Source organism: Colletotrichum aenigma, assembly GCF_013390185.1.
Source record: "Colletotrichum aenigma strain Cg56 chromosome Unknown KSG_Cg56_contig01, whole genome shotgun sequence".
In the NCBI taxonomy this organism is placed as follows: domain Eukaryota; kingdom Fungi; phylum Ascomycota; class Sordariomycetes; order Glomerellales; family Glomerellaceae; genus Colletotrichum; species Colletotrichum aenigma.
Window position 1 is genome coordinate 59,221 of NW_023500907.1, and position 27,831 is coordinate 87,051.

At 54.8% G+C, this 27,831-nt stretch overlaps 8 protein-coding genes across 8 annotated transcripts; 4 read left to right on the forward strand and 4 right to left on the reverse strand.

The window, feature by feature from the left end:
• Positions 1 to 190: 190 nt before the first annotated feature.
• On the reverse strand, positions 191 to 1,328 carry BOA1-4 (Oxidoreductase BOA1; the record flags this gene model as incomplete). Its single annotated transcript, XM_037315276.1, has 4 exons — positions 191 to 450; positions 509 to 861; positions 915 to 1,153; positions 1,224 to 1,328. 4 exons carry the CDS (start codon positions 1,326 to 1,328, stop codon positions 191 to 193), a joined length of 957 nt encoding a protein of 318 aa, XP_037184891.1.
• Positions 1,329 to 2,772: 1,444 nt separating this feature from the next.
• fsdR-8 (Fusaridione A cluster transcription factor fsdR) lies at positions 2,773 to 4,536 on the forward strand (the record flags this gene model as incomplete). The annotated part of the gene is made up of 3 exons (XM_037315277.1): positions 2,773 to 3,884; positions 3,939 to 4,245; positions 4,297 to 4,536. 3 exons carry the CDS (start codon positions 2,773 to 2,775, stop codon positions 4,534 to 4,536), a joined length of 1,659 nt encoding a protein of 552 aa, XP_037184892.1.
• A 1,515-nt stretch (positions 4,537 to 6,051) lies between these two features.
• Positions 6,052 to 7,434, forward strand: CGCA056_v000017 (uncharacterized protein; the record flags this gene model as incomplete). The annotated part of the gene is made up of 1 exon (XM_037315278.1): positions 6,052 to 7,434. One exon carries the CDS (start codon positions 6,052 to 6,054, stop codon positions 7,432 to 7,434), a length of 1,383 nt encoding a protein of 460 aa, XP_037184893.1.
• Positions 7,435 to 9,790: 2,356 nt separating this feature from the next.
• CGCA056_v000018 (uncharacterized protein) lies at positions 9,791 to 10,306 on the forward strand (the record flags this gene model as incomplete). Its single annotated transcript, XM_037315279.1, has 2 exons — positions 9,791 to 10,086; positions 10,150 to 10,306. The coding sequence occupies 2 exons, from the start codon at positions 9,791 to 9,793 to the stop codon at positions 10,304 to 10,306; spliced, it is 453 nt and encodes a 150-aa protein (XP_037184894.1).
• A 397-nt stretch (positions 10,307 to 10,703) lies between these two features.
• Positions 10,704 to 14,360, reverse strand: IRE1 (Serine/threonine-protein kinase/endoribonuclease IRE1; the record flags this gene model as incomplete). Its single annotated transcript, XM_037315280.1, has 1 exon — positions 10,704 to 14,360. One exon carries the CDS (start codon positions 14,358 to 14,360, stop codon positions 10,704 to 10,706), a length of 3,657 nt encoding a protein of 1,218 aa, XP_037184895.1.
• A 4,422-nt stretch (positions 14,361 to 18,782) lies between these two features.
• CGCA056_v000020 (Neutral protease 2-like protein) lies at positions 18,783 to 19,999 on the reverse strand (the record flags this gene model as incomplete). The annotated part of the gene is made up of 3 exons (XM_037315281.1): positions 18,783 to 18,953; positions 19,010 to 19,716; positions 19,768 to 19,999. 3 exons carry the CDS (start codon positions 19,997 to 19,999, stop codon positions 18,783 to 18,785), a joined length of 1,110 nt encoding a protein of 369 aa, XP_037185957.1.
• A 2,234-nt stretch (positions 20,000 to 22,233) lies between these two features.
• Positions 22,234 to 22,842, forward strand: CGCA056_v000021 (uncharacterized protein; the record flags this gene model as incomplete). The annotated part of the gene is made up of 1 exon (XM_037315282.1): positions 22,234 to 22,842. One exon carries the CDS (start codon positions 22,234 to 22,236, stop codon positions 22,840 to 22,842), a length of 609 nt encoding a protein of 202 aa, XP_037185956.1.
• A 3,379-nt stretch (positions 22,843 to 26,221) lies between these two features.
• CGCA056_v000022 (Oleate hydroxylase FAH12) lies at positions 26,222 to 27,723 on the reverse strand (the record flags this gene model as incomplete). Its single annotated transcript, XM_037315283.1, has 2 exons — positions 26,222 to 26,631; positions 26,691 to 27,723. 2 exons carry the CDS (start codon positions 27,721 to 27,723, stop codon positions 26,222 to 26,224), a joined length of 1,443 nt encoding a protein of 480 aa, XP_037185959.1.
• Between the last annotated feature and the right edge of the window lie 108 nt (positions 27,724 to 27,831).

A 27,831-nucleotide genomic window follows, 5' to 3' on the forward strand; every position in this document is an offset into this window, starting at 1 on the left:
GTGTGCATGGTAGGCTGTCTTGAAGTCTACTTTTATGGCTCTTTCGGTGCATCTTAAAGGGGAGGAGCTTTCGAATAAACATAGATCCGCATGAGACTATTTAACTCATACCCCAGCTGATAACCATGAAAGTTGTTATATGGACTCATTGATGTCTACATTGAGAATAATCCAGTCTCATCGTTTATACTCATACCTTCTTCCAGGCCTTGTTAAGGATATCCTTCACCTTCCATGCCTTGATCTCCGGGAAGATCTCGTTCAGAGTCTGCTTTCCGGGAGGGGGGATATCAAAGGTACCATTCTCAAACCACCATCCAAACGTTCCAGCGAGCGCCTGATAAGCCTCCTTCGGGAAGAATTGATAGGCTGGGATCTGCCCAGGAAGCTCTGTTGTTTGGCCAGCCTTGAGCTTTTCGGCACTGTCGTAAGCGACGTTGAAGTTTGTGCCTATGATTTGGGGTGATTAGTAAACTATGCGGCAGCCCTTTACAAATCGAAGACTTACCTTTGGCGTCTTCCGCAAGCTTCAGGAACTCATTCCAAGTCACCTTGTCTCCAACGATAAAAAGATCGTTGTCCCACTTCTTCAAGTCCAGAGCAGCTGCCACAAATTTGGCGACGTCCCGCGTATGAGTGAACGCTGACGGAACGTTTCCTGATCCGGGAATGGCTGCAGAGTCATTGGGAATGTCGATAAAGAGAGTAAACGGTGTCATGTTCGACTTCTCTGCTTGAGGAGCCCAGTAATCGAGGAAGAAACCATTGTGAACGACAGCATACTCCAGGTCCTTCGTTTCGTTATCCAAAAAGGCCCGAGCCTTGAGCTTGTTAGGAACCGACCCTAACTCTTTGATTTGACTTTCTGCATGTCAGTCGCAGTCGTTGATCACTGTAAGGGGTTGAGTACAGACCTTTCGTTGTGGGGAATGCCCCAGCCACTGGAAATGATCCTCTTAGTCGTCTTCGAAGCATCCGCAGCACGGATGAGCTCGATTTCCTGCGGCGCTTGTCCCGGCAGAGGCATCATGTTGATTGCCGAGATGACGGTGTGCACCTTGTTATCTTCAAGAGCCTTGGTGGTGGCTTCGACATTTGCGTAATCAACAACGATTATGGAAGCTCCAACTTCCTTCTCCAAGTCGGGGTTGGCCTTGGCCTCTGTCAACATCTTATTCGCAACAAAGAGACTGAAATACTCAAAGCTGTTTCTGCGTGCTTACCTTTCTGGCCAAAATTTTAACTTCATGTTTACCAGCAGCAACAATGGCCTCGACGATAGTTCGCCCAACATTTCCTGTTCCACCGGCAACTGCGATAATAGCCATTTTGACGTTCTGGAATTTATTTCGAGACGTTGTGGGTTGACGTAGAAGGGAATGAATCGACCGGTACTCTAGACGCTTTTTACTTTATTTTATCAGCCGTGTCCATTCAGTCCTGGTCTGAGGGGTCTGTTGTCTAAATAGTCACACACATGCGGCTTCAAACTCAACGCAATTGATTCCGCTGGTCGGGCGGAGTCTTTTGCTTGAATGCCATCACCTAATCCGTAGTATTGAACGCGCTATCGCAATGCGACTGTCTTGGCAACTGACAACATGGTGAAAGTCCGCCAGCATGCGTTCGGTAATAAAATGCTTCCGCCAATGCTCAAGCCGGCGGGCGGAGCAGACAGGGCAGGAAAGGAGCGCTATTCCACGTGGGATAGATTGATTTCGGGAAGTTCCTTCGGCTGTGCCGTTGCTAACTTACCTAATGGTCATGACTCGGATCCAAATTGCTTCCGGTTCTTACGTGACCGGGCCAATCATGAAACTACTTCCTCTCAACGTCCCTCGAATGCTAACCTCCGTTAGGAGTGCCCTCGAATTTTGCCCAGTTCTGCTTCCGCCGACTTGCTGAAACTTTCAATTCGCGTAGCGGGCTTCCGGCATCTTTCCGCGTCCGAAAGCACAGCGGACTCAGCACATCGCCGACGGGCCGGGAAAGTGGGTCCCTGTCATCCGGCACATCGGACGCGTTCCCGTAACACCTTTCGAAACTCGGCGAACGGCATCAGGCAGTGGCGCTAGTAGTTGTCGGCCGCCATGGACACTGCATCTGTCCTGGAAAGCCGGGCACGAGACAAGGCCGCACGCATTGGACAGGTATGCGCCACTCTTTGTGGTGACAGGCAGGCGTCTTTATGTTATTTGTCCATATCAGCTGACCACCTGATATTAGGCCTGTCTAAGATGCCAGTCAAAGAAGATCAAGTGCGATGGAAAACAACCATCATGTACTCCATGCACAAATCGCAGCCATGATTGCCAGTATCAGCAGGTGCAAAGGCGGCGTGGCCCCGGCCGAAGGTACGTTGCAGCGTTGCTGTGGAGTTTCATCTTCGCATATTTCCAGGAAGATACTGACTGAATTATAAGCAAAATGTACATCCAGGCTCTTGAGGAGCGTCTTTCCAAGATGGAAGCAGTCCTTAATCAAGCTGGATTGCCTCGGCCTGGCGCACCGCCCACCAGAGTCTCGCCATCCGAGACTGATGCTGCCTCCGTCTCGGTGGCTCCCGCGCCACCCGGTTTCCCAAGCGCACCTGCGGCGCCTAGTCAAGCGGGCACGTCGCGAGTAGATGCGTTGCAAACTTCCTTCAATCAAATGTCAACGGACCATGCGATGATTGACGGAACCGACCCAAATGATTCATCCGATCAACCTACGCCAAAACCAGCTGCAACTCAACATGTTCCCGACCCACCGAACCCGTTGGGACCAAAAATGCCAGTCTTCGCAGTCATTGCGAGCAGAATCAAGGAAGTTAACTCCGCGTCGTATTGCTCCACGTTCAACAGACAGGTCTTTACTCCACGTCTCGATCGAGAAGAGGCTATCACGATGCTGATGCCCCTTTACGACGACGTGATAAGCAACTACCCACTTCTCAACTTTCACTATTTTGTGAACCGATTTGAAACTGTTCCGAATGCAGAGGATTCGTTCAACAGTACTTCAGGCTGGGCGTATATGAACGCGGTCATTGCCGTTGGGACCCGGTGGAAGACGATCAATAGCGCGTTCCAGGAAGTATGCCAACTGGCATGGCCATTTTTGAAGAATGCTTTCTCAGTCCTCACGGAACTAATGGTCAAAGGCGACGATCTTCTGTCGGTTCAAGCTGTTGTGGCAATGGCTGTTTTTATGCAGGGGACGACGTGCTCAAGGACGGCAGCTCTACTTTCATCTGATGCGGTAAGATTATCGCAGAACATTGGACTTCATAGGCAGCCCTGCACCATGATGTCGATGTGTATGCAAGATGTGGAAGCACGCAGTCGAGTATTCTGGGCCGCATATATCCTTGACAAGGAAATGGGGCTCAATCACGGTCTGGACTCGATCCAAGATGATGATGACATTGAGACGGAATTACCGATAGGTTTGGGAGAGGGTGTAGACATTCTCAACTTGCGTGCCAAACTCGCCATGGTTGAATCCTCCATTAGACGGCGGCTTTACACTGCGAAAGGACTGCGACTTAACGACGATGATGTGGTCAAGGCCATCATAGATCTTGATGCTCTGCTCGAAGAGTGGAGGTCCAGTCTGCCAGCAGATCTTCAGCCAACCTACGACTCCCCTAAATCCGGTCAAGACTTTGCTCCGGACGTTTTGAACTTACATCTGGCCTTTTACCGCTGCACACTTATGGTGCACTGGGCAGCGAGGCGACACAGCCAGTTCAAGACTGTGGCCGTTCTCTTGGGAACACCGGCAGGTTTCGAGATGCCCTATATTCAGCTTTCGTTCTCCCAGAAACGGTGCCGGACAGCTGCCCATGCGACCTTGGGACTGTTCAGAACGATCTCGACACCGCAATACTCAGATCTCTGGTAGGACTCCGAATGTTACTCAAGGGAGACAAATCTCTGACATCAATCTCTTAGGCGAATCCTGTGCTATCCTCTTTGCGCAAGCATGACTCTTCTCACGGATGTACTGGAGAACCCTGGTTCCTCTCGCGCGCGCAGCGATCTCGGGGCCACAAGATCATTCGCTGGCTTCCTACAGAGATTTGAGAAGACAGAGGGGTGTGACTTGAAGCGCGTGCTGACCGCGTGTGCCATGCTGCAAAGGACAGTGCAATACGCAGTGGATGATGCTCGGAACACCATGCGTGCCCAAAATCTGGTGGGCGGCACTGGTGGCGGTATCTCATTGATACCGGGGTTTGCGTTGAACGAGGACGCGCAGGTAAGACATCGCCCTGCAGTGAGTACCGAGCACTATCTGATTGTGTTTCAGGCTTTACAGTCGCTACTCGGTGCGACAACCCACCCGATGTATCTGGTGCAAGGACTCATGGGGAATCTACCAAACCGAGACCAGAGTCTTACTGTAAGACTGGCTCACCTGCTCGGAACTCCCTTTGAAGGAGGCAAGCCAGGCAGCCCGCTTGGGTCTCAGCCGCTACAGCCGGAGACGTACGGCTTCGGCTTTGGGCAGGGGCAAGCTGGCAACGATCCGACAGCGAATTGGTCTTGAAATGAACGACATAATTGAATGACAATTCGAAGGGCATCAAATGGGCTTAGGAGTCATCGTTATTCTGCCTCGGAAAATGCAGGCAATTTAGGTACAGATTCGTCCGCGAGGGAGGCAGGTTCTTCGGCGCTGAGACATTCCCGCAGCATTAGCGCTGTTCCACGCAAGGGGATGAGTCGAACTGAGTTGTTCCAAATGAGGGCTGCCTGACGTCGAATAGGAAATGAGCCAAGCTGGAGCAAGCTTCATTTGGGTGTGCGATGGATGTGTGCCACGCTTCTCAGCGGCAAAGTCGGTCTGGGCTACCCAGACAGCCCAAGAACATTGCCGGGTAATTCCGTACAAAAAGGCAAGTGAATATAATGATAGATAGACAAAATCTAATAGAAACCATCAACAAGATAAACAACAGTAGCAAAGCTAGGACATTAGATGTGAAGTCTAAAGCTTGGGTCGACAGATCCAGTTGGGCATTCCAGTAGCGCTTGTTCCAGAGCTGTGTTACATTCAACCTCAGCCAAGTAAAGCCAAGATCTTCATATTAGCACCGATCTCCCCATATCCTCACGCGAGCTATTCCGCCAAGTTCCGCGTTGCCGGTATCCGCCATTGCGCCCGGAGACAGGGGGCGGAAGTCTTTGCTTTACTGTTTCCGCCCCTTCCCCATTGTCAATTAGTAGTCACTTGAAAGTACAGTCCGGGACGAAGGATTTGGCTTGGGCAAGTATCACCGCCCTATCAGAGGCGGGATCCCAATCGCACACGCAATGTCTTCGCCCGGCTTAGCTGTCTTACGCCCAACCGCAGGGGAATAAGTCGGCTGGGCGCTCATGACCACCAAGTCGATGATGACCTTGTCGAAGGAGCGGATTCGTGTAAGCGACGACACATGGCGAGATGTGGCCGTAAGCCCCAGATCGTTCTCTGAGACGATGGGGACGGCTCTTGGATCAATAAAGTTGAGCTGGTTCCGCCCGCGCGCAAGTCACCTGGATTGAATCCTGCGCAGCGCTCCTCCTTCGTTCTTTCCCCAATGGATTTATGCCAAGCCTAAGCAATTCCATAGATCTTAGGCGTCCTCTCATTATCATTCTTTTGTCCAAAATCTGCCTTAAGGGAATGGCGGTGGGCTTCACTCCTTGGGCTACAAAGCCGCATTCGCCCTTGTACAGCAAGGTCTACGCAGATGACCTTGAGGCACCTCCATCTCCGGGGTTTCGGACGAGAAAGTCATCGAGATGGCTTCATCGTTTGTCGCCAAAAGCCATGCTTGGGCTCGTAGCTTCTGTTTTTATATTCTCCTGTCTTGTGGTCACAGCTGTGAGTCCATGTTCCGGTTCTATCAACCTTAATCTTAGTTGACAACGCACGCAACAGAGTCATGAGAACATATCTGCCTCAAAGCCTCCGTCGAACCACACTGGCATAGCACCCATACCAGCCGTCCAAAAGGGTGGACCCAGACGTCTCCGTGTTATAGTTCCAGCAGATGGGCCGGGGCCAGACCTCTGCAAGATGCTCATGTCGGCACTTGTGTCCGGTTATCCGAGCCCTGTGATCGTCAACTGGGGAAGAGACTTTCACAAGTCGCCTGGGTGGTTTGGTGGCTCTCACTTGGGCAAGATCGACGGCACACTTGAGTTCCTCGATGCCATCACATCAGACCGGGCACCTAAGGACGAACGTCTCGGCCCAGATGATCTGATCCTCGTGGTCGACGCTTACGACCTTTGGTTTCAGCTGCCACCGTCCTTGCTCATTCGCAGGTACATGGCACAGAACTTCGCCGCAGAAGAGCGCATCCGCAAGGAATGGGGCATCTCGGCTCCCTGGTTCTCGTCCAACAAGACGGAATTCGTCCCCAAGCAGTCAATCATCATCTCTACTCAGAAGAAGTGCTGGCCCAAGTCCGACCTTGGTTCCGATCCTCACTGTGATGAGCTGCCGGAGTCGCCTGCGCGCGAAGATCTGTATGGCCCGCACACCGACGAGGATCCTGAGCAATTTCATGATGTTCGCCCGCGATACGTCAACAGTGGCAGCTTCATGGGTCCTGTCGGAGACATGCGTCGCTTGCTTCGTCGTGCTCAGGAGAAGGTCGAGGAGAAGCGCGCTGCAGGCATCAACATCTTTAGTGATCAAGGCATCTTTGCTGAGATGTTTGGCGAGCAAGAGATGTGGCGGGCCTCCAAACGGAGATACCATGCTTCCGGGAAGATCATCCAGGACGCCGAACTCGAGATTGAAGCCGATCATTTCGACTACAGTATCGGCCTTGACTACATCCAAGATCTATTCACTCCGACCGTCTTTGAAGAAGACGATGGCGAATACGTCATTTTGAGGAATACCACCGCACTTCAAAAAGCGGCTGAAGATCGAGTGATCATTCCTCCTCGAGTATACGGTGTACCCGAGGATATGCTTGGGATTCGCACACCTTTGTCCGAGGCAGAAATAGACACTCAAGCGGACTGGGCAGACCTCCCGCTCTATACCGACTTTTGGAGCACTTCCGTCCCAGCCATTGTGCATCACAACGCACATCGCAATGGTCTCAAGGGTCAGAGGCTTTCTGGGTGGTGGAAAGAGACATGGTTCTTTCCGCATCTTCGGCGTCTACTGGAATTGCACTCTCAACCCAAGTCTCTAGAGCCGCTCTTCAAGGTCTCTGGGCAGAACGGTGCAAAGGATCTCTCGTTCTGGGCGCCAGCATCGGATGCCACGAAGCGAAACACACGCATCTTTGACAAAGAAAAGTTGAAGGATGAAGGGCTGCCGGAGTCTGATTGGGATGGCTTGTGCATCAAAGAGGGTCATGAAGATTGGTGGAGTGAGATCTTGCAGGATGACGAAGGTCCTCTCCACGTCGGAGGTTCCGCGGCATCCGAATCATAGCGTCTTCGGAGATACAAGAGGGTGATCTCCTCAGAACCGGAACAAGGGTCTCTTTTGTGTATTGTAACATAACTGCATTCTTACATATCTTTTACAATAAATACTTGGCTGCCTAGGTGTGTATTCACCCAATACGTTGTGCTGAAACCTTCGTCACAGAAGAAGAGTGCATTTTCCTCCAATTTGAAACCATAAGTATCGCTACCGTCATCCGTAATCATCGCTTCGCCATGTGAGTGTTTAATTGCCGCTGAGTGTGCTGAAAACCTGCCTTCATCCAAAGACACATACTGTGCTGCAATTAGCGACGCCCGACCCGGTTCACGCGTTTTTCTCATCTTTAATCATCGCCTTACATGTGTTTACCGGGTACATGTTTGACGGATTACGTGCTATCCCCGATTGAGAACTACGGAGGATGATCGACGGCGGTATATTGGCGATGGATTCTCTAGATCCTGAGCGCTATTCAGCCAAGTCTCAACTATCAAGACAGACTTGAGCTAGCACTAGGGTATCAGTAAGAAGAGGCCAACGTTCCGTCCGAGAATACAGCATCTGTCCTGATGTTCTTTTTATGCAGAGGCGTTTGCTATCCAGGCAGATACTTCTGGCTAGCCTGGCGGAGGGCTGTATGTGTCATGTCTTATAAGATAACTACATGTATTATCCCGTTTTTGTAGCTTTGGTATGTTATTATTTTCATCTCTGACATTTGTACTCTCGTCCTTCTTCTTATTAATACTATCCCTGCTGCCGTTTTTGGTCGATTATGGAAATCCATGCACGTGTTTCGGTTCTTTATACCTACGTAAAGTGCCTGTTCAAACAGCACATAGCACAGATCTTGAACCGTTTGCAGGAAGTTGATGTACTCCCGCGCTAAATATAAGTTCATACAAATATAGTATTGTGGTGTACCATGGGTCAACAACCCACTTGTAAGGGTTACGCGCAGTCGCTTTATCCGCGGTAGCAAACGGCATTGGCCCAGAGCGTTGGGCACAACAGCAGCTACCCAGCAGAACTACAAGGGTTGCATCACCAAGCCCTGAAGCATTGATAACTCCTGCTCTAGTTTTCGGTCCTGCAAGTTCATGTGTACGCGTGCCTCAGTACGCCAATGATTGCAGCGGTCTGAGCCCCTTGGCCCTTGTGCCTTGTACTAGTACGGATGCAATGCATGATGACATCCTCAAGAGCCTTGCATTCCAATAGAACGTTATCTTTCGAGGGTTTGCCTTGAAGATGCCGGACTTGTTAACTCGAACGATACGAGCATCGGAAGTCTTGGCTGCATGTGTGTCTTCCCCTGGCGCCAACCACCCCTACCCCGTTTTGAGGTTGGGATGCGTAGCTTTAATGCTCCAGTTGAATGGCAGCTGTCGCTGTGGAATACAGTTTGGTTTCAGGCACGAGAAGCCCTTCTATTAGATTCAAGTTGAGGGACGCTTTGCGCACTACCACCTTTGAGCGACAGAAGAGCAATCAGAATTGCAATTCTCTCCTCTCGTTGAATCTCCGTATCAATAAAGCAGGCAAGTTGACATTCAAACTCGCCATTCCCTTCGCGCAGCCTTGCGTCACTCTGATCATCTCTAAAGGAGCAATCATACCAAACGAAACCCATCACGAGACCCTATCTGTGGATAACCGACCACGCTCGCGGGCTGAAAAGGCTCTCATCCCAGAGGGGTTCGAATCCTCTTCCGAATCAGGTCGATTAAACCCACTTAACCTCGTGCAGCTCTTGGCCTTTTCCCATCCAGCAAAAGCGGTGGTGGGGGGAGGAAGGGGATCGACAGGGAACACGAGGTGCTGGTGTGCTATTTCGAGGCCATCTAGGCAGCAGCATTTAGAGCACTACCTTTCCCGCCGGAAGGATTCGACTGCCGGAACGGGCAACCAGAACGCCCTCGAACCACCAAAGAAGCAGCGGGCTGTACAGCATCGTCGTGCATTCCAACTGCCTCGTTCGCGAAAGCCAATTGGTTGGCAGGGGAGTTTGTGAGTAGTGCCTTAACAACGATGTAGCGACACGCGTTCACCTACCCCATGTTTCACCGTGGGAATAACAACTTGGATCAGACGTGATTGGAGAAACGGAGATGCCGTTCGGTTGGTTGTTGAGATAACAAGCCTCGCGACTCAAGAGTCTATTTGAATGCTCTGTTTCCCTCGTTGTCGAAGCCTCTTCAGACCATCAACAATCGCTACTCGTCCTCGACATCACATTCGTTTACACACACATCGACAAAACTTGAGTTGAAAGCACCTATGCACAAGACCGGTGCGTTCTCAACAGAGGTCCCTCAATCCCTTCCATCTTCTCACTAACACCATCATCGTAGACATCATGGCCGACACCCAGAACCCCGAGGACCAAACCGGCATTCGGTCTCCTTTGCCTCTCTACCAATCCATCCGCACTCCCCCCTCTACAATCACCCACCACACCGGCGGCTGCAACGGCAGCCACTGCCAGACCACCTTTGTCCAACCATGCCACCACGGAGAGTCCGTCGGCGAAGGCTCCCGGTCCAACATGGTGCCTCTGCCCATGCTGGGCCGATTCCCGGCTCTCGTCGAATGCCCCGGCTGCAAGGGCGTCGCTCCCACCACCACTGAGCACACCATTGGAAAGGGTACTCAGTAAGTAATTTTCTCTGATTGTCTCTACCGCTGATCATTTCAAGTTGGCTAACACATAACCAGCTGGATGGCCGTCATGTTCTTTTGCACCACCGGCGTTGGCGTGTTCATTCCCTACTCCATGAAGCCCTTCAAGAATGTCCGTCACAACTGCATGCGCTGCGGACGCACCCTCGCTACCAACCGATTCGGCGGTGGAACCAAGGCTCACCTGATGTAAAGGATGGAATGGCATTGGCTTTTGACCTACCCTCACCAGATCGACTACGGGAAATATGCGCGGCAATAATACGATCTAGTGCCTCTGGCAGGGATGTCGAGTTCTGGTTCCAGGACTCATAATCTCTTTTGTTTAGAAACGAATCAAACGGCAGATATATTAGTACTCTAAAACAAGCTTGCACCAATTTCAAGATCATTTCAAGATCTAGTGATTGTGCTTTACTCATGTATAAGAGGCGTGGCGTGGGTGGACTAGTCAACTGTGCACATCAAATAGGTCTTCACTGGTGCGATCAAAGCGACTGAGACATTACTGGCAAGACAAAGGCACATGTAGAGGCAGCAGAAGACGAGGCTCAGGAGAAAAAACAGAACGCTTCAATTTTTAGAAGACTTTAGAGACCCTGTGGCTCATAATACTCCTTAAACCTATCAGATTGGTCCCATTCAACGGTCCAGATAAGCTCCCAACAGTCAATAAGCAGTCGAGGAAACCTTACGCCCCAGAACGACAGATACCCATCCGGCAATGGGCCAACAGCCTTTTTCAACGAATCCGACATGTCCTCGTAGTGGTTCTTCTTGTTGCGCAGGGCGCGCAGCAGATCAAGCATCTTCGAACCCGTGTATTTACGTTGTTTGCCCAGAGAGTCGACAAACTCACGCGGTAACTGGCGGAGGAAATCACCCTTAGTGATTTCTGGCGCATATTCCTCCATCTTCTGCAACGGTCCGCTCGGGGGGTCTCTGGGCTCCTTCTCAAAAGAGTCGGACACATCGCAGAGGAATGCTAGACGTTTCTTGGCGGGCCAGAAGAAGGGGTGAGCCAAGACTTCGCGGGCCGTTGGGCGTTCTTTGGGCTCCGCATTCAACATCCAGCCTATGAGATGCTTGGCTTCGGGAGCAACATCACCGAGCGAATCCAACGGCGAGAGGTTGAAGTTGCCCTTGCGAATATTGACCTCTCTCATGTAACGGTCGCCGCAGTCAAAGGGATGCAGACCGTTAGTCAGGACGTAGAAGAAAACCAAGCCCAAGCTGAAGATGTCGATGGAGCGGGTGGCGCGGCGTCCAGAAACCATGTCGGAGCCGACGAGAATCGAACCGGAGCCACTATTGATGCTGTCAACCATGGCGGTGTGGTTCGCATCGTCATCCAGCAACAATTCCGGGGCTCGCCAACCAGAGGTACCAGCAGCGCGACCGGTCGTTGCGCCAAACGACGACTGGCCACCTTCTAGCTTCTTGCAAAGACCAAAGTCGGAAACTAGAAGGCGGGGCTTGCCATGCTTGTCGACGTTGACCAGAATGTTCTGGGGCTTCAGGTCGCGGTGAACGATGCGAAGCTGGTGCAAGTGGTTGATTCCGTTTGTGATTTGGTACAAAACACCGGGAATATCGGCCTTGCCAGCTTGTGCCAGCTTTCCAAAGTGATGGGGCTTCTCGACGACATCAGCGAGGGATGCAGCGCATCGCTCAAGGGCAATGTACAAGAAACCGTCTCTGACTTGCTGAGCGTAGTAACGAATGACATTGGGATGGTCGTCACTTTCCCTCAGCAGTCTGGTTTCCTGGGAGGCGATATCGTAGAACTGAATCAACATGCGCTTCACAGCAACCTCACGTCCGTCAAATTTGCCAGCGAAGACAAGAGTACCGTTGCTGCCAGTGCCGAGCTGATTGTCGGTGTCGACCTCGATATTTCCCATACGAATGATCGGGCCAGAAACCGCTTGCATGTCGTTCGTGACTGTAACAACATCGGGCTCTAATTGGGTCACCTGGCCTCCCAGCTTCTTGGCCTTGTTGACGGCGTCTTCCACAGACTGTGGTGGGTCATCATCGCGGGACTGTGATGCTTCTTCCCGCTTTTTGCCCTTGCGGTGCTTAGTGCCGCCGCGTCGTCCGCGGTGAGCCGGCTTCTTCTTCTTAACTTCAGGGGTTCCAGGCTCTGGCGGTGTCAACGATTGGTCGCTGGGGGCGGCGGCTGGCTTGGGGGTCGACGCCCCCGACCTGTCAGGTTGTGGGGGCGGTGCCTCACGGGCCGTGGCGGGTGCCTCGGCCTCGGCCTTGTCAACAGGGGCCTCTTCAACCTTGGGTTCAGGGGCAGGCTCCTCGATCTTGGGGATGTTCTCCGCAGTCGCGGGCGGCACGACCTGGTCATGAACCGTGTGCTCTGGCGTTACGGTGTCGCCATTGTCCTCCGTATCTGTGGTCTCCTCCCACTTGTACCATTTCGTTGTCTTGGCCTTGTACCAGCGACGCAAGTCCTTCTGGTAGAGGAACAAGAGAGAGGCGACGAGAAGGATGAAGATGGGGTTGGAGAAGAAGTCGATGAAGCTGTTGGACACCTGCTGCGGGATTTGCTTGACCTTGTTCACGATCGTCGTTTCGACAGGTTCATACTCTTCGTCTGGCTGATGCGTGGGCACAGGCAGCGCCGAGTCGTTCTCGGGGTCCACGTCGATGACATCCTGCCGGCCTGGCAGACTAGGGGTTTGGTAGATCTTGCCTTTGTGGACGGCATCCATATTGTGGGTTCCAATCATGGCCCTGATTCGCTGGGTCTCGTTCATCTTCTCCCATGGGTGGCCGAGCTGGAGCCAGTCGGGCTCCGAAGTCTTGGCCGTGGGAGCAAGCACCATGAGAGGATATGAACGGCCTGAAAGGGCATACCAGTTTCCCGTTTCGGTCTGGTTTACAAAAATTCGCTGGTTTCTGACGCGAGCGATGGACTCGTCTTTAGCCGGTGGAACGGGCTGTGGGAGGACGATCAGGTCCGGGTTGCTCTCGGGAAGCACTCCCCACGGCCGACAGACATCAAAGACCTTGACCACTGGGGCGGGGAACTTTTCGCTGCAGAACAATCCCTCCTCGGGTCGGTCATGTTCAAAATTGTCTCGGCTGTAGTCGAGCCCGTAAACTCGGCCATCGTGTCTAGTGGTATGATAACGATTGTCGATGGACTGATGGTATTGATTCAACAGGTCCCAGTCGTTGGTGTTGGGGGTCCAGTCGAAGTACTTTAAAGACGCAATCTGACGGCCGTCTTTCCGAGCGATGCCGACCTCGTACTCGGTGCGGCCGAGCGTGATTGTGCCTGTGGAGCTGCACTCCTCATTGTTTTGGTCGTACAACGCGTTGGGTCGCAGGCAGCTCTCGGCCTCGTTAACGTGCGAGCCGCCAGACCCGAACCACTTCAGGACTCTGCCGGTGGCGGCGTCGAGGGTTATCATTGTCGTCTTCTTCGTGCCGGTGTAGACGATGGGCGGGTTGTCGAGGGCAGACGCGCCCTCGTCGACCATCTGCTTCATGGTCAAGCCGGTGGACAACAGCCTGGGCTCGCTGGCACCGGGGACCCAGTAGTAAATATCTCCGTCGCGGTTTGGCTCAATGGCCCAGACGTAGTGGTCGATGAAGTTGTAGTCGTCGTCGAGTTCGGACGCGTTGAGGCGGAAGTGTTTTGTTTCGACCATGGACTGGTCGACCTCGAGGTGCCAACGCTCGCGGGCAGTGAAGCGGTCGCTGGCATAGAGGTGTCCATCGACGGTCGCCAAGAGGACAAAGTCTTCTACTTCCCAGTCCTTCAGACTCCGCGCATGGTGCTGCGTAGAGATCCCGTTGGCCCCGGCAACACGGGACACAATGGGTCGATGTCCAGAAGGAGATGGTGCTCTCACGGACTGAGCCGGAGCCAAAGTTGCGACGGCGCTCGCATCGTTAGGAATGATTATAGATTCGGGGGTGTTCCGACGGTTGTTGTTGAGTTGTTCTTTGGAAGACGTGACGGTCTTCTTGCGTCGTTGAGACACGGCAGCATTGTCGGCCTCAAGAGTGGCAGCCCAGTTGCGGGCTGCTTCGGGGTTTATGTCGTGTATGCCCTCATGTTGGCTGCTCCCGGGCGCAGGCTGTTGGACTCTCGGGAGGGCGTCGATGGGCTGTTGTTGGGCATCGGCGAGGGGGATGCAGGAGATGACGAGGACTGCTAGAGCAAGCAGGTAGGTCCGCTGGTTGGCGCCGCGCCTACCTTCACGAGGCGGGCGTCGCAGCATGGTCGATTTGTCGTGATGCGGGAGGGATTTACATCAACGCTTCCCAGTCGTTGTCGAGATGCAGGCGAGACATAGGAGCAGTGGTATAGGCGGTGGGAGCGGTGGTTGTGGTCGTCGTGGAGGTGACGCTGGCGATGATGGTTCGAGGGCAGCGGAGGCCGTGGACCATGTGAAGGTGGGTTGGTTGGGCTAGCGAACTAAATCGGGCCCAGGCACAGGTACGGCGAATACAGACAGCAGACGCAGATGGGCCGCTGTGGGGTGGGATATGTATTCGGATGGATCAAAAAGATGATGCTGGCGATGGAAGAAATGCACCTTGAAGTGTCGGGGAGGGGAGGTTGAAGGTTGCAGAAGAAAGTGCGGGAGGGCGGGAAGGACCTGAGTCTGAGTCTGGGTGGAAGTGGTGGTTTCCTCGGAAAGAGGGAGGGTTTGAATGCTACTTGCTGGGTTACTGCCTCTTCTTTTTTTTTTCCTGCGCCGGGCCTTGTCAGCTCTGTGGTTTTTTTCGCCTTTTTTTTTTTTTTGGCTGAAGCACAAGCCGCCCACGCCCACAGTCAGTTCACTGTTTAGCAGTCAGTCAGCCAGCCCCAAGCTGGATGGTATGTAGGTACTTAGGTCAGGTACCTACCTACCTCAGCACGCACTGAGTGAGCAGAGCAGGTGAGGTGCCACAGGGTGGTTGCTGTCGACCGGGTGGTTTCTTGGTTGTTGTGGGCAAGTAGCTTTTGGCGGTGAAAAAGGCGGAAAGATACCTTGGTGGCACCCCAATAAGCGACTGGACTGGACGGCACGGCTGGGTCTGTCTGCAGCTGGGCAGTTGCTGCTGCTTGCCTGCTTGCCGCTGCTGGAGGCGTGGCTTTGCTCTGGCGTGTGGTGTGCCGTGTGGTGGAAGGCAAGGGAAGCAGTTAGCACCGGCGGGACTCGTACCACACCACGGTCCACGGCTGCACGGGCTGACGGGGATCAGGTCTGGAAGGGGGGGCCGAAGGGAACTGTGGGCACCTAAGGGGAAGAGGAAACACACTGGAAGGCGCAGGGGCCTGACCGTACAGTAAGTAAACTGTCTGTTACGGTGCATCCACGTACAGTTTCTTCTACGGAGCGACACCGTTGAGCCCCACCATTCCCGTCAGGCGAACCCCACCCGCTGTCGGCCAGCCAGCCAGTCAAAGGGAGGCGTTGCTCCCCCAGTTTCGAAAGGGAGGAGACACTAGGTACCTACGGCCACAGGCACAGGACACCCACCGGACAGCCCATCGCATTCTGGGACGCCCCTTGGGATCCTCAAACTGTGGCAAACTAAAATCGCGGGGTTTTTTTGCCCATCACTCTCCCTCCAACTGTTGCTGCTGCTGCTGCTGACGACTGACCCCCAAAACCAAAAAAAGTCCACCACTTGAACACTGGAGATGGGGTGATGTGCGGGTATGAAGACGTCAAGCATGATATCGGTCATCATGCACACACATTCAACGACATCAACAGACTCGACGACACCTCGCGACCAAGCAAACACACACACACGAAGACAGGTCGACAAGTCCAAATTTCCAGATTCAGGGTCTTGTTAGGGCTCCGGCTCCCGAACCCTTAAAGCCAGCCCCCCCCCCCCCCCCCCCCTACCTATCCTTCTCTGGGCTTGGCTGGAATGTCCCAGACCACTGGCTGAGCAGAGTCTCCGAGTTACCTAGCGGCCGGTGTCGCAAGGTTCAGTGTTCCAGAGCCAGAGAATGTTCAACACGTTCGACTCTCTCTCTCTCTCTCTCTCTCTCTCTTTCTCACTGAGGTGCTATCCGCTACCATACTTTGTCGGTCAAGAATGATCCACACGACGGCAAACATGATCCATCCTGGAACTCAGTCCGAACTGGCCTCCCCGACCCCGAGACTGGCAGTCTGAGTTCAACCTGTATCTGTCTGGGTTGAGGGAGGAAGTGGGTTCTTCATCCACACGCGTGTGGACGCTAGCCCGGCAAATCGGAGGCCATCCACAACCTGGGCAGCTGCATCATCTTCTGTCTGCTCTCCAGCGTCTACAGAGTAGTGTATTCGGCTCGGCATCCTCGATCCTGCAGCGGATCTTTGGCCCACTCCGTCAGTGCCAACGCCCATCCCGACTATCCCTCGCCCTCGTCAACCGCATCGCTGATCGAGCCGCGATTGCGTCAATTGCGTGAGATGATCAGACACAGTGGCCTCAGCTAGGAAGATGACGGACTCTGTCGCCTAGTCCCCAGATTGGTCGTCATGCCGGCTGTTCCTGCAGCTCGTTCGTCACTGGTCCGTGACATTAGCCTAACCCGCAGCCGCCAGGTTGAACTCGACGGACGGGATCAAGATGGAGGGGGGAGCGGCAGCGGGAAGCCGCCTATCATACTGTGTCATCCGCCTTAGTCATCTACCCCGAGCTCGATTTCGACTTCACCAGCTCTCGCCACCCCCTGATACATGTTTGCCTGTACGGGCTATGTATCCGTACATCGCCTCACATCACATTCACCTCCCCAGCCTTTGCTCGGCTTCCATCTCCAAAGACACTCAGACTCAGACCCAGACTCGCCTTACGAGTACGGATACAGCGCCTCACTCAGGCACGCAAACACGCAAGACACGGCATCACAACTGAACCCCGGCCAAACCAAACCTTTCTTCTAGCGTTTGATCTCAAGCAAGGTACCGTTCAACGGGTGCAAGCACAACATTCGATCCACTGTCCGAGTCTCCCAATCTTCCCTTTCTTCTGGAACCTGACAAGTGACAAGACGAGACATCCCAGACATGACGCATTGCCTTCTCCCTACTTCCAAGTGGTGCAATGCTACCACAACTCTTCTTGGCTTCTTCCCGTCGTCCTCTTTCACGCATTCGGACGGTGACGGATATTCATTCCCTCCCTCTCGTCCGCTCGTCTGATATCCCTTACATCCCACCCCGTCGCGCAACCTTTTTTTGGACTTTATCAACAGCGGCAGCAAAGCCAGCCATGTTGCGGTAGCCATAGTGTACTTCGGACCGCTCCCCCTCAGATTGACTGCGAGATCGTCGCACGATGCCCAAACTCTCCTGTCCCCGTCAACAAAAGTCTGTGTGTTCCGCAAGCCGCCTCCCACCCGGAACCTTCCAGCAAACTTTCCCACGCCTGTTCGTCTGCGCCCGCGGCCACACGCAAACCACAGACGACGCAGACGCGGTGCAAGTGCAAACCCTCTCGCGCGTGACTCGGTAGACTTTGGCTCCTGCAGCCTCCAATGTATCATGCAGATGCACCGGTCGACGACACGCCTCATTTAATCAGAATATCTGCTCTCGCTCGCCGCCATCTCGCAACGCTCTTGCCTGTGGCTTGACGGTTTGCATTGTCACCCACAAAGAGGTAAGGTGAGCTTGCACTACCACTTCGAGTTGAAGCACGCAACGGGGTACGCGGCATTCACCAGCCCACTTCACTCAACCCTCGTCTGCCGTTCTCCGCCATTGGGCCCGAGAGCGAGGTCGCCGGAACAACCTGGTCCACCAAACGCCAGCGGGGCAACAGTGTGTGATTGATTCACCACCTCCCTCACCAGAAAAGAGTGTGATCCATCTCAGGTTCAGGGCCATCTTCCGACCCGGCCCCTCCCCCCAGCCCCCCATGTCGCCAGGACCGGGATCGATACGACGTTATTTCAGACCTCTCTCGTCGCGGTGCCCGCAGCCCGCGCGCACGTGAAGTGATTACCGCCGAGCAAGTCCCCGTAGCTCCGGCCCGCTCGAATATCAAAAATTCACTGCACGATGGGTCCCCGTTGAAAGGTATCTTGCTCGCAATAAATGAGAGCTTTCCGGTTACAGAGAATGCCTCCGAATGCCGCAGCGCGCCATCGTGGAAATATTGACGGTGAGAAAGCTCCAACGGCGGCGGTTTTGCTCCGCCCTTGAACATTTCGGCTGGTGGCTTGCACGCAGCCATGCATGCCTCAACCTCCAGCAAGCGCCACAGACATCGTTAGAGCATATTGCTCTCGTTCGTCACAAGCTTCGATTCACAGTTGCCGCCCCCTTGATCGGCAACGATATCCGTTTGGATGAGCTTTCGAGGGCTGAATCCTTTAAATTGCGGTTGGAATGTTCAAGTGCAAGTCACCGGGTGCACCAAAAAGACTCGGACCGTGTCAGGGTAGATGATTTTTATGTTCTTCTATCTCTAAAGGTGAAATGTCTATCGGGCGTGCCAAGAGAAAAGTTCTCAGCCCCCATGAAGTCTAACTAAATACTACTGATTAGATCCGCCCGCCTATGTACAGGGCAAGTATTGTGCCCCTGGCGTAGTCGGCAATGTCAATATAGACAGTTGAACCATCGTCTTTTTGTACATAGCAAAACTCCAAGCAACACTCTCAACACTCGATCAGACCTCTCGTCGCCAGATGCGTTCTGCGCTTAGCAAGTCTTGCCAATGTTGACAGAGTTGGCAAAGAGGCAGTATGTGTCGGCGTGGTTGTAGTTCTGCGCGGCAGTGAGCGCCTTGATGCCGGTGTAGCCATAGACGCCCCAGTCAAGAGTGCCCTTGATGAAGGTCAGGTGAGTCATCTCGTGAAGAGTAGTGGTAGACTGGCGAGGCTGTTAGTGACATGGCCTTAGAGACAGTGTGATGGAGAGGAGCATACCTGATCCTGAGCGTGGCAGGTAGAGGTGAGCGAGGGCAGAGCGCTGAAGTACAGAGGGCAGTTGACCATGTAGTTCTGCGAGGGGAGGGTGTAGGCCAGGACGCCGGGTCTGCAAGAGCTGTAGACATCGGTGCAGTAGAGCTTGGAGACGGGGTTGGCGACGGCAAGCGCGGTGCCCTTGTTAGCCGCGAGCCGCGAGCCGCACTCGTTGGAGACCTTGCTGAAGGCGATGCTGATGTTGCGTCTGGTGGCCTGGTCGGTGGTCTTGAAGAACTCCATCGTCTTCTTGTTGTCGAGCATCACGGCGCGGGCGGCGTCCTTGGCGAGGTTGGTGCAGTGAGTGAGGGCGTTGTTGACGGCGGTGCTCTGAGCGGCGGTGCAGCCGGCCTGGACGGCGACGCGCTTGGCCTCGGCGTGGAAGTCGCGGCGGGTGATGGCGGCCTGGGTGCCGTTGACGTTCTTGATGTGGAGGCTGTTGGACTTGAAGGGCACCCAGCTCGTGAGGTTGGTGGAGTCGCCCGTTGCGCACCGCATGCCGCCCTTGGCGGTGACGTTGAAGTCACCGCCCGAGCTCAGATCGTGCAACTCGGCGATGTCGATGGTGCGGTCGACAGTTTGCTGGGGCTCAACAACCATGAAGGAGTCGTCGGTGATCATGCTGGGAGGCGCGATGCGGAGGCGGACACCCTCGAAAGGAACTCGCACGCCTGTTCATGTCTTAGTCTTGGATCACGTATAGGATGAGAGAGGAAACTCACCATTGGTGGAGACAACCACCTTTTCAACGGGAGCGTCGTCCAGGATACTTCCGGGGACAAAGCACCTCAACGTCTCGTTACCATTGTTGGTGATGGCTAGTTGGGCGGTGGTGGTGTCGGGCTCGTGGGTAAGGATGGTCGTGATGTTTGTTGAGGTGGTGTTGTTCTGGTTGTCGACAGGGGCGGCGGCGACCAGAGCACCGAAGAGGGCAAGAGCGGCGAAGGACTTCATCTTGACTGTTGAAATCGGCGGTTGTTGAGGCGTCGAGAGTCGAAGAGTTGAGAGTGTTGTTGGAGTTGAGTGTGATGATCCAAAAGAGAAGTTGTCGAGAAGCTGGAATGCATCTTGCTCTTATATCGAATCAATCCAATGCATCTTCGCACTTGAGATACTACAGCTGAGCATGAGGAACTGCCGCTCAATGCGGACGACAAAGATGGAGCACATCGGGACTCAAGCCACCAGAAGCTGGTAAAGGGACTCCGTATGGAGGCTCAAGTGGGTGAGTGCTCAAGCGGCTAGACAGAGGAGGCGTCAAAAAGAGGCGCTCTGGCCAACCCGGCAGCCGGAGACGAGTACGTGGAGACGGAAGGCGTCTGTCGTGGGCGAGCTAGAACTCGACATGGGGTGTAAACTGAGATGTACAGGGGACTGGAAGGAAGATCCCGTTCGTGGTGTGTAGTGTACTTGGGAAGTAGGGAAGAGGACGACGCAACCCGTCGTAGAGGATACCGTAAACGATGGAACAGGGTCCAAAAGTCGGCAAAGGCGCCCAGCCTTGGCTTTCAAGCCAGCAGACTACGGTTCCAGCGGAAGAGAAAGACAGCACAGGTAAGCCACAAACAACAGATGCGGATGCTTCATTGAGAGGGCGGACGCCTCTCAGAAAAGCCACTAGACCCAGATTCTGCTTGGCCACTGTCTTCAGCGGCCGTCGCAGACAATGCGCGTGGATAGCGATGATCATGTCAACGGACAGTGTTGTCCCTGAAGATCACAGGCATTCGTACCTGGCTGGTGGGTGCGGTCCATGAGAGAGCCACGAGCTTCAGAAACTGCCGCCCTCCGCAAGAGAGGAAGATCTGCAGAGCCAGTTGCTCCGCCGAACAGCCGCCGTAGGCCCCGTCGGGGGTCCCTCAAGGACCCGCTCTGACCGCATGCGGCATCCGAACATACAGGCCATAAAGAAACGGGCCCCAGAGGCGCGGGGTCTGGTAGCCCCTTCCGCTACGCCAATACCACCAAGCCCTGCTGCGAAGTCTCAAGAACAAGGGTTGTCCATGAGACAGGCGTAGGGGTGAGTTTGTTCTGGGTGGGCGCGAGACATGATTCTGTACACGGCGACAATGAACGGCCACGCATTATTGAAACATGTCGCCTGGAGAACGGAGCACTCGAGCAGTCCTTTCTCTCGGGGTTCCAGAATACCGGTTTTCGGGAGCGACGACTTTCGTCTGCAATTTGGTCTAGCCGTCGTACTGGCTTGGCAAACTCATACGATATTTTTTATCGGTACCAGTTGGTATGACACGTTCCGTGTCTCGGCCCTCCTCCGATGAGCCCCGGGAGGATACCGGAGCTATGTGGGTCTGGTCCGGCGCCGAGGCTCCGGGCCAGAAATCCACCAGTCACGATCGCGGACGGCCACTACCTTAGTCGACCTTCCTCTTTGGTGCACGCGCCGCGCTGTTGTTTATGCAGGACCAGCGGGCCATCGAAGCACCTTGGATGGTGGCTGCATTCTAGCGCCGTATCGGGTCTGCAGCCCCGGGCCGTCTGCTCAATTGCAACTTCTTCAATAAGCATACAGCAAGCAGCCTGACGGCATTGGATGCATGTACGCTCGTTCGGCGCTGCAGAGTGCGGGGTTTCCCGTCGACACGCAATCCGAGTCAAGCGGCGACAGAGCAGCAGATGCCGAAGTTGTTTGATGTTCAACTTGTGGTCGTTTCCCACGCGCCAACGTAGCGCGAATCGGTCGACATCTCCATCTCCGTAAGTACGACGCGCCACTTACAACTCCATCAAATCACAACCATCGTCTCGTTTCCCAAGCATCCCAGCAGTTTGGATCGAACCCGTCGCAATCGTGGGCTAGCATCGCGTGGCTCAGTCCGCGCAGCATTCCACAACCACGGCCGCCTGCTTCTTCCAGGTTAGTGCGCCCGGCCTGCTTCGCCGGTTCGTTTCTGCCCACCACGTTGGATGCCCTCACGGCAGACCGACATTTTGCAGCCGTACAACGACCGCATCCAATCGCTTGACGTCATCCGGCATCTTCCAGCACGCTTGCCGTCTTGGGCAGCCGTTCCGTCCAGCACCTTCTGCCTGGCTGTCTTCCTCCGACCCGCCAATAGGTATCTGCAGGCGTGGTCTACCGCATCATCGTGAACCACCCAACCCCTCGGCCAGAACCCTCACCTTCTCAGCTTCAACAACCTGCCCCTCATCACCAACCAGGCTCAATGAGCATCATCTCATCTGCTCGCGCCCTCTTCCGTCCCATAGTCTTCATTCTGATCGTTCTCTTCCTCCTCCTCACCTACAACCACGGATCCTCCCGAGACACACAATCCAACATGTCTGAGGAAACCAAGAACAACGCGCTATCCAAGCTCAGCATCCGCATTCGTCAATCCTCAACCTCCCCTCCCACGGTCACCTTCTCTGTCACCAACGACCACACCGCACCCCTCACGATCCTGCGCTGGGCCACGCCCCTCGACCCCCTAGCCCTCCAGCTCGGAGTCCTGTCCGTCACACCGGACGGTGCAGAAGCCCCGCTCGAAATCGACACCATCGCGCTGAAGCGGGTCATGCCACCCCGCGACGAGGACATGATCACCCTCCAACCGGGCGACACCACGGAGAACGAAGTCATCCTGCGCGAAACCGTGCTGCCGTTTGACAAGCTCGGCAAGACGCCGCGGGTGGCGGCCAAGGGGACGTGGCAGACTGTGTGGCCCACGACGGCGGATAAGCTTAGCAAGGATACTCTCATGAAGCTACAGTTCGGTGATGGCGTTCTCTCGGGCGACTTTGAGACGGAAGCTATCGAGGTTACCGTTGCGTAATTAGACAACTTTAATATGGCATACTGCCTATGACACCTACATATCCCAGCAACCCGGTATGCACGGCTGTGTAGCCACACTCACGAGATGTTCCTGAAGATCCCCCTTTCGACACAGACGTTCGTCGCATGTGTGATTTGCATCAAAAACGTGGTTTCGGCGTGGTTGACCCAAAGCAGAAAATGACGTAGGCTTCGGTCTGGGCGAATCTCTTTGAAAAAGGCAGAGACATTTGGGGGTTCATTCACTGAGACGTCTTTGACTGAGAACTCTTGACAAGGCCCAGTCTAACCCGTCCAAGACGAACTCGCACCCCTCTTTGTTGACGCACCCCATAATGTCCCCCGGCACAACCATCCACGTAATCATCAGCCAAGATTCTATTCAACAACTCTAGTGTATTGTTCTCAAGATCTGGAGGCCGAGAGCCGAAGCCGAGTCCAGCCTCGTTCTGCTCGGCAGGTAGGCTAACCCACGATCTTGACAGAGCTAAACCAAATCATGGCATAACACGCGCCTCGAGATCTATGAGCCGAGCTATAACTACCGACAATCTGGGACCAACGCAAGCGCCCGGAAGCACACTATCTTTCCGGACAGAAGGCACCGCGGGCACACTAGACGGCCCTTAGCACCGGGGCCCAAAGACCTGAGTCTCTCGACGTGCGTCGCAACTTGCCACCACGCCGACGGCACGCTTCCACTCTTTCTCTCGAAACTTGCACAAAACGAGGATCGCCCAGATACACGTGGAGCCCCTTCGTCCCTCCAAAGGCGAGCCGGTCGAGGGTCCGGTCATCTCACGTGCGTGGACTACCTTAGTTGCCCATGAGATTTCCTGCAGCACTGGCAGACGAAACTCCTGCATGCGGAAGTTGGTGTCCCATGGTTCTTTGCAACAGTCCGCATGGCATTCTTTCAAGTTCTCCGAGAACCTGACTCTCTGCTTCAAAGACCCATATGGAACGTCGGCATCTCAACCGCAGCTTCTTCCCTCGCAAGTAAAGCGCATCCTTCAGGAAAACTCACCATCAGCTCAAATACCATGCGTCTTTTACAACTGGTACTTCCGCATTCATCGATATTCTCTGGAGGTTGCCGCGCGATGCCCATGTGCTACTAGGCCTTGACAAAAAGACCCTCCAGATCGTTACGACTTGACGACTCTGCTCCTCTCGGGCCTTTTTGCAACTGCCGCGCTGGAGAAGCCCTCCGATCAACGGGCCACGTCCGCCGCTAGAGGTGATATCACATTGCTATTCAAACCTTGGTCTGCCGTCCGGAGACTACTCCGCTTAGCCCGGCAACCTTCTCACGAGACAGATGGCCTAGAAAACTTTTCTCTCTGCAAGGTCTGTCTCAGGTACTCAGGCGTCTAGGTAAAACCTTCCAGGTCTCCTAAGACTTCTGTTCCAAATATTGGCATACGGCCGCGGGAGTCGACGATACGGTTGCGAGTATCGACGCGCGTTGCTGATCTACTCCGTCCGGAAGACCCTAATGACTTTGATGGTCAGGATCTTTTGCTCCCTCTGCTCGTCGCAGATGGTTCCAAAGCGTTGGTGTTCTTGCCGTCTAGGGGTCTAACTCGGCTTGTCATTGCAATCTTTTGTGTGGTCCGTCAAACAGAAAGCGTCTTTACGTGACGATGACCTGGCAGAGGTACGCCAAGCTCCATAGCAAGCAGCTCCCATCGTCGGCCTGACGCCAGAACCCCAGCAGAGTTAAAATCAAGACAAGCGCCCATCGACATCGTCAAGCCCTGTGCCAGATGCCACTCTACCCCGGCAGACACTCCACAACACCGGTCGATCAGATTGAATCTGATGAGAGACAGACCTGACGAGAGACACACCCACCCCTCGGGCCGGTGAGCATGGTAACCCGGTCATTGGGCCTCGCACGAAACAGAGCAAAACCACGTCCGAATCCAGGCATCACGAGTCCCCTCCGCCAGCCCTCGAACCCAATTCTGGCCTTCAGCTCGTCCCAATGAGGCTACAAACCCCCCCAGTATCCAGCTGACAGAATCACCAAGGGTCCCAGCCACAGCCCGCATCCATCCTCTCCCGAATCCATCACCAACCAACCCATCCACAATTCGTGTCGAAAACGTGTCTTGCGCAACCACGAAGCCGTTGCGCCTGACCGTTGCCCAGACCACGCTCTCGTCGCAATCTCGACCGTGCCAACGTGGCCCGCGGCTCCGAAAACATCACGGCCCAGAACACCACGTCCGCAAGCGGCTCGCACGTCTCACGCGTCGGTCCAGAACGCTCTCCGCCAAAACGGTCACGACTAATCCACAACCACCAAATATGTCTCTTCTGAAATCGTACAAATCGAACGATTTTTTGTCTTCTTGGCCAATCTGTGGTCTTGCCCAGGCGTCTGTCAGCACCGTCTTCGTCAGTCTGCCATTCGTAACCAGTCATCTTGCACACTATTCGCTGCGACAGTTTCTACACCCCAGGAAACGGCCGAAGGAGAAAACTTGTCTTGGTCCAAATGACAATATCTGTCAAGGGTCAATTCCATTCAAGTTCTCTCCCTATATTGTCTCTCTCCTCCGTACGGACTGAGCTTACAACAAGGTAGCCCATGGCCGGAGCATACCCCGGCCGTCTCGGACGGGAGCTGTCTCCCGGACCAAGGTCATTTCGGTTAGCAGAACCCAGAGGCCCAAGCCGTAGCACTAACACCCTGTACCCAAGACCATCCGGCGGTTTAGCATTAGGCAAACAGCCATTGGTCCATGGAGCTCGCTTGTTTCCCCCCGCATCTTGTTCTCCACGATCAGGATCAGGATCAAGAAGCCCGCATTCTTGTCCAAGCTTCCATCTCGCGTGACCTCTACCACATCTCTCGCAACCACGGGGAGAACAGCGGTGCAGTCCTTACCGAGTCCCGCCGGGAAGTCGAAGGGCGACAAGGAACGCACCAGCGAATCGTGTGCCGTTTGTTGGTCAGTATGGAGCGCCATGGTATCACGCTACGTTGTCTTGCACGAGTACTTTGCCGGAATGCCCGGATGCAGCCTTTCTATGCTTCTTCTACTACTAGATCTCTCTCTGTCTCTAGGGTCTATCCATTTGGACCGGTGTAACCATGCTAACGCCTTGCGAAGTTCAAAATCATCGCTTCTGCACCGTTTTTGCCTGACCACGACTGTCGACGACGTCCCGGTCTCAACATTACCACGGCGACTGGGAAGATCGCGCATTAACGAGACGTGACTGTCGGGCCCGGGGCCCGGGGCCCGGCGGGGTAACGATCAGGGTCGCTCCCGCCCGAAAAGGACTATGAGAAGAGGGGGCCCACCCGGGACCGGCTCTTGGAACGAAACGATCATCATCTTTTGCCTATCCATCATCTGCATTCAAGAAACCTCGCCCTTGATGGGGGGAGTGCCGAGGCCGTTGTGGTTGCGGAAGAACAGAACGCCCTTGCCCTCGCCCTGAGCCTCAGCGCTGGGCTCGACCCACTGGCACATGCGAGCGGACTTGTACAGAGCCTTGATGAAACCGACCGGGCCGTCCTTGACGTCGGAGCGGTAGTGCTTGCCCATGACGGGCTTGATGGCCTCGGAAGCCTCATCGGCGTTGTAGAAGGGGATGGTGCTGATGTAGTGGTGGAGGACGTGGGTCTCGATAATGCCGTGGAGAAGGTGGCGGCCGATGAATCCCATCTCGCGGTCAATGGTGGCAGCAGCTCCACGAACGAAGTTCCACTGCTCGCCGGTGTAGTGAGGGAGGGTGGGGTCGGTGTGCTGGAGGAAGGTGATGGCAACTGCGAGGCGCATTGTCAGCAATGGGTACAGGAGCGTCGAAGTCGATGTCCAAACTTACCGAGCCAGTGGTTGACCCAGAGGTAGGGGATGAAGTACCAGACCAGAAGGTTGGACCATCCGAACTTGTTGCCGAGGAAGACGAGGGCGCTGATGGTAATGGCAAGGCCAATGTCGGACATGATGATGAGCTTGGCATCCTTGGCCTCGAAGATGGGGCTAGCGGGGTCGAAGTGGTTAACGCCACCGCCGTAGCCGTTGTGCTTGCCCTTGCCGCGGCCCTCACGCTGACGCTCGTGGTAGTTGTGGCCAGTGACGTTGGTCATGAGGTAGTTGGGCCAGCCGACGAGCTGTTGGGCGACAAGCATGAGGAAGGTGAAGATGGGGGTCTCCTCGGTCAGCTCAGCAAGCTCGTGAGCCATACGACCGGCGCGAGAAGCGTGCTGCTCGCGAGTGCGGGGGACGAAGACCATGTCGCGCTCCATGTGGCCAGTGGCCTTGTGGTGCTTGCTGTGGGAAATCTGCCAGCTGAAGTAGGGGACCAGAAGAGCCGAGTGGAGGACCCAGCCGACGGAATGGTTCAGCGTCTTGGAGGGAGAGAAGGCCTGGTGACCGCACTCGTGGGCAATGACCCAAAGGCCAGTGCCGAAGAGACCCTGGAGAACGGTGTACAAGCCCCAGAGACCGACGCGAGCGGCCTTGGAGGGAATGTACTCGGGGGTCACGTAGTTGTGGAAGATGTAGAAGGTGGTGGCGAGGCAGAGGATGTCTCTGCCGATGTAGGCAAAGCCCTTGAGGGCAGAGCGCTCGAAGCAGTGCTTCGGGATGGCATTGTGGATGTCCTTGATGGTGAAATCGGGAGGGGTGAACTCGTTGCCGTAGGTGTCGTACAGCTTGGAGTAGTTGGCCTTCTTGACAGGCTCCTCGGACGCCAGGGAAGAAAGGGAGGTCGAGGAGGCGGAGGGGCGAGGAGAGTCGGCAGGAGAAGCCACGGCAGTCGAAGGGACCGAGGCGTCAGTTTCGGTGGTGGTGGAAGTGACGGTGCGGCGAAGGACGGGGTTCTTGGCCGCCGGCGTCGAGGTGGTGGTAGCCATGACTGGTAGTTGGGGGGGTGGTGTGTTGCTGAAGGGGACGCAGCAACAACTGGTTGGTATGGGGCCTTGGTGTTGATGGCCGGTTGAGAGGAACGGGGGAGCAGAGTT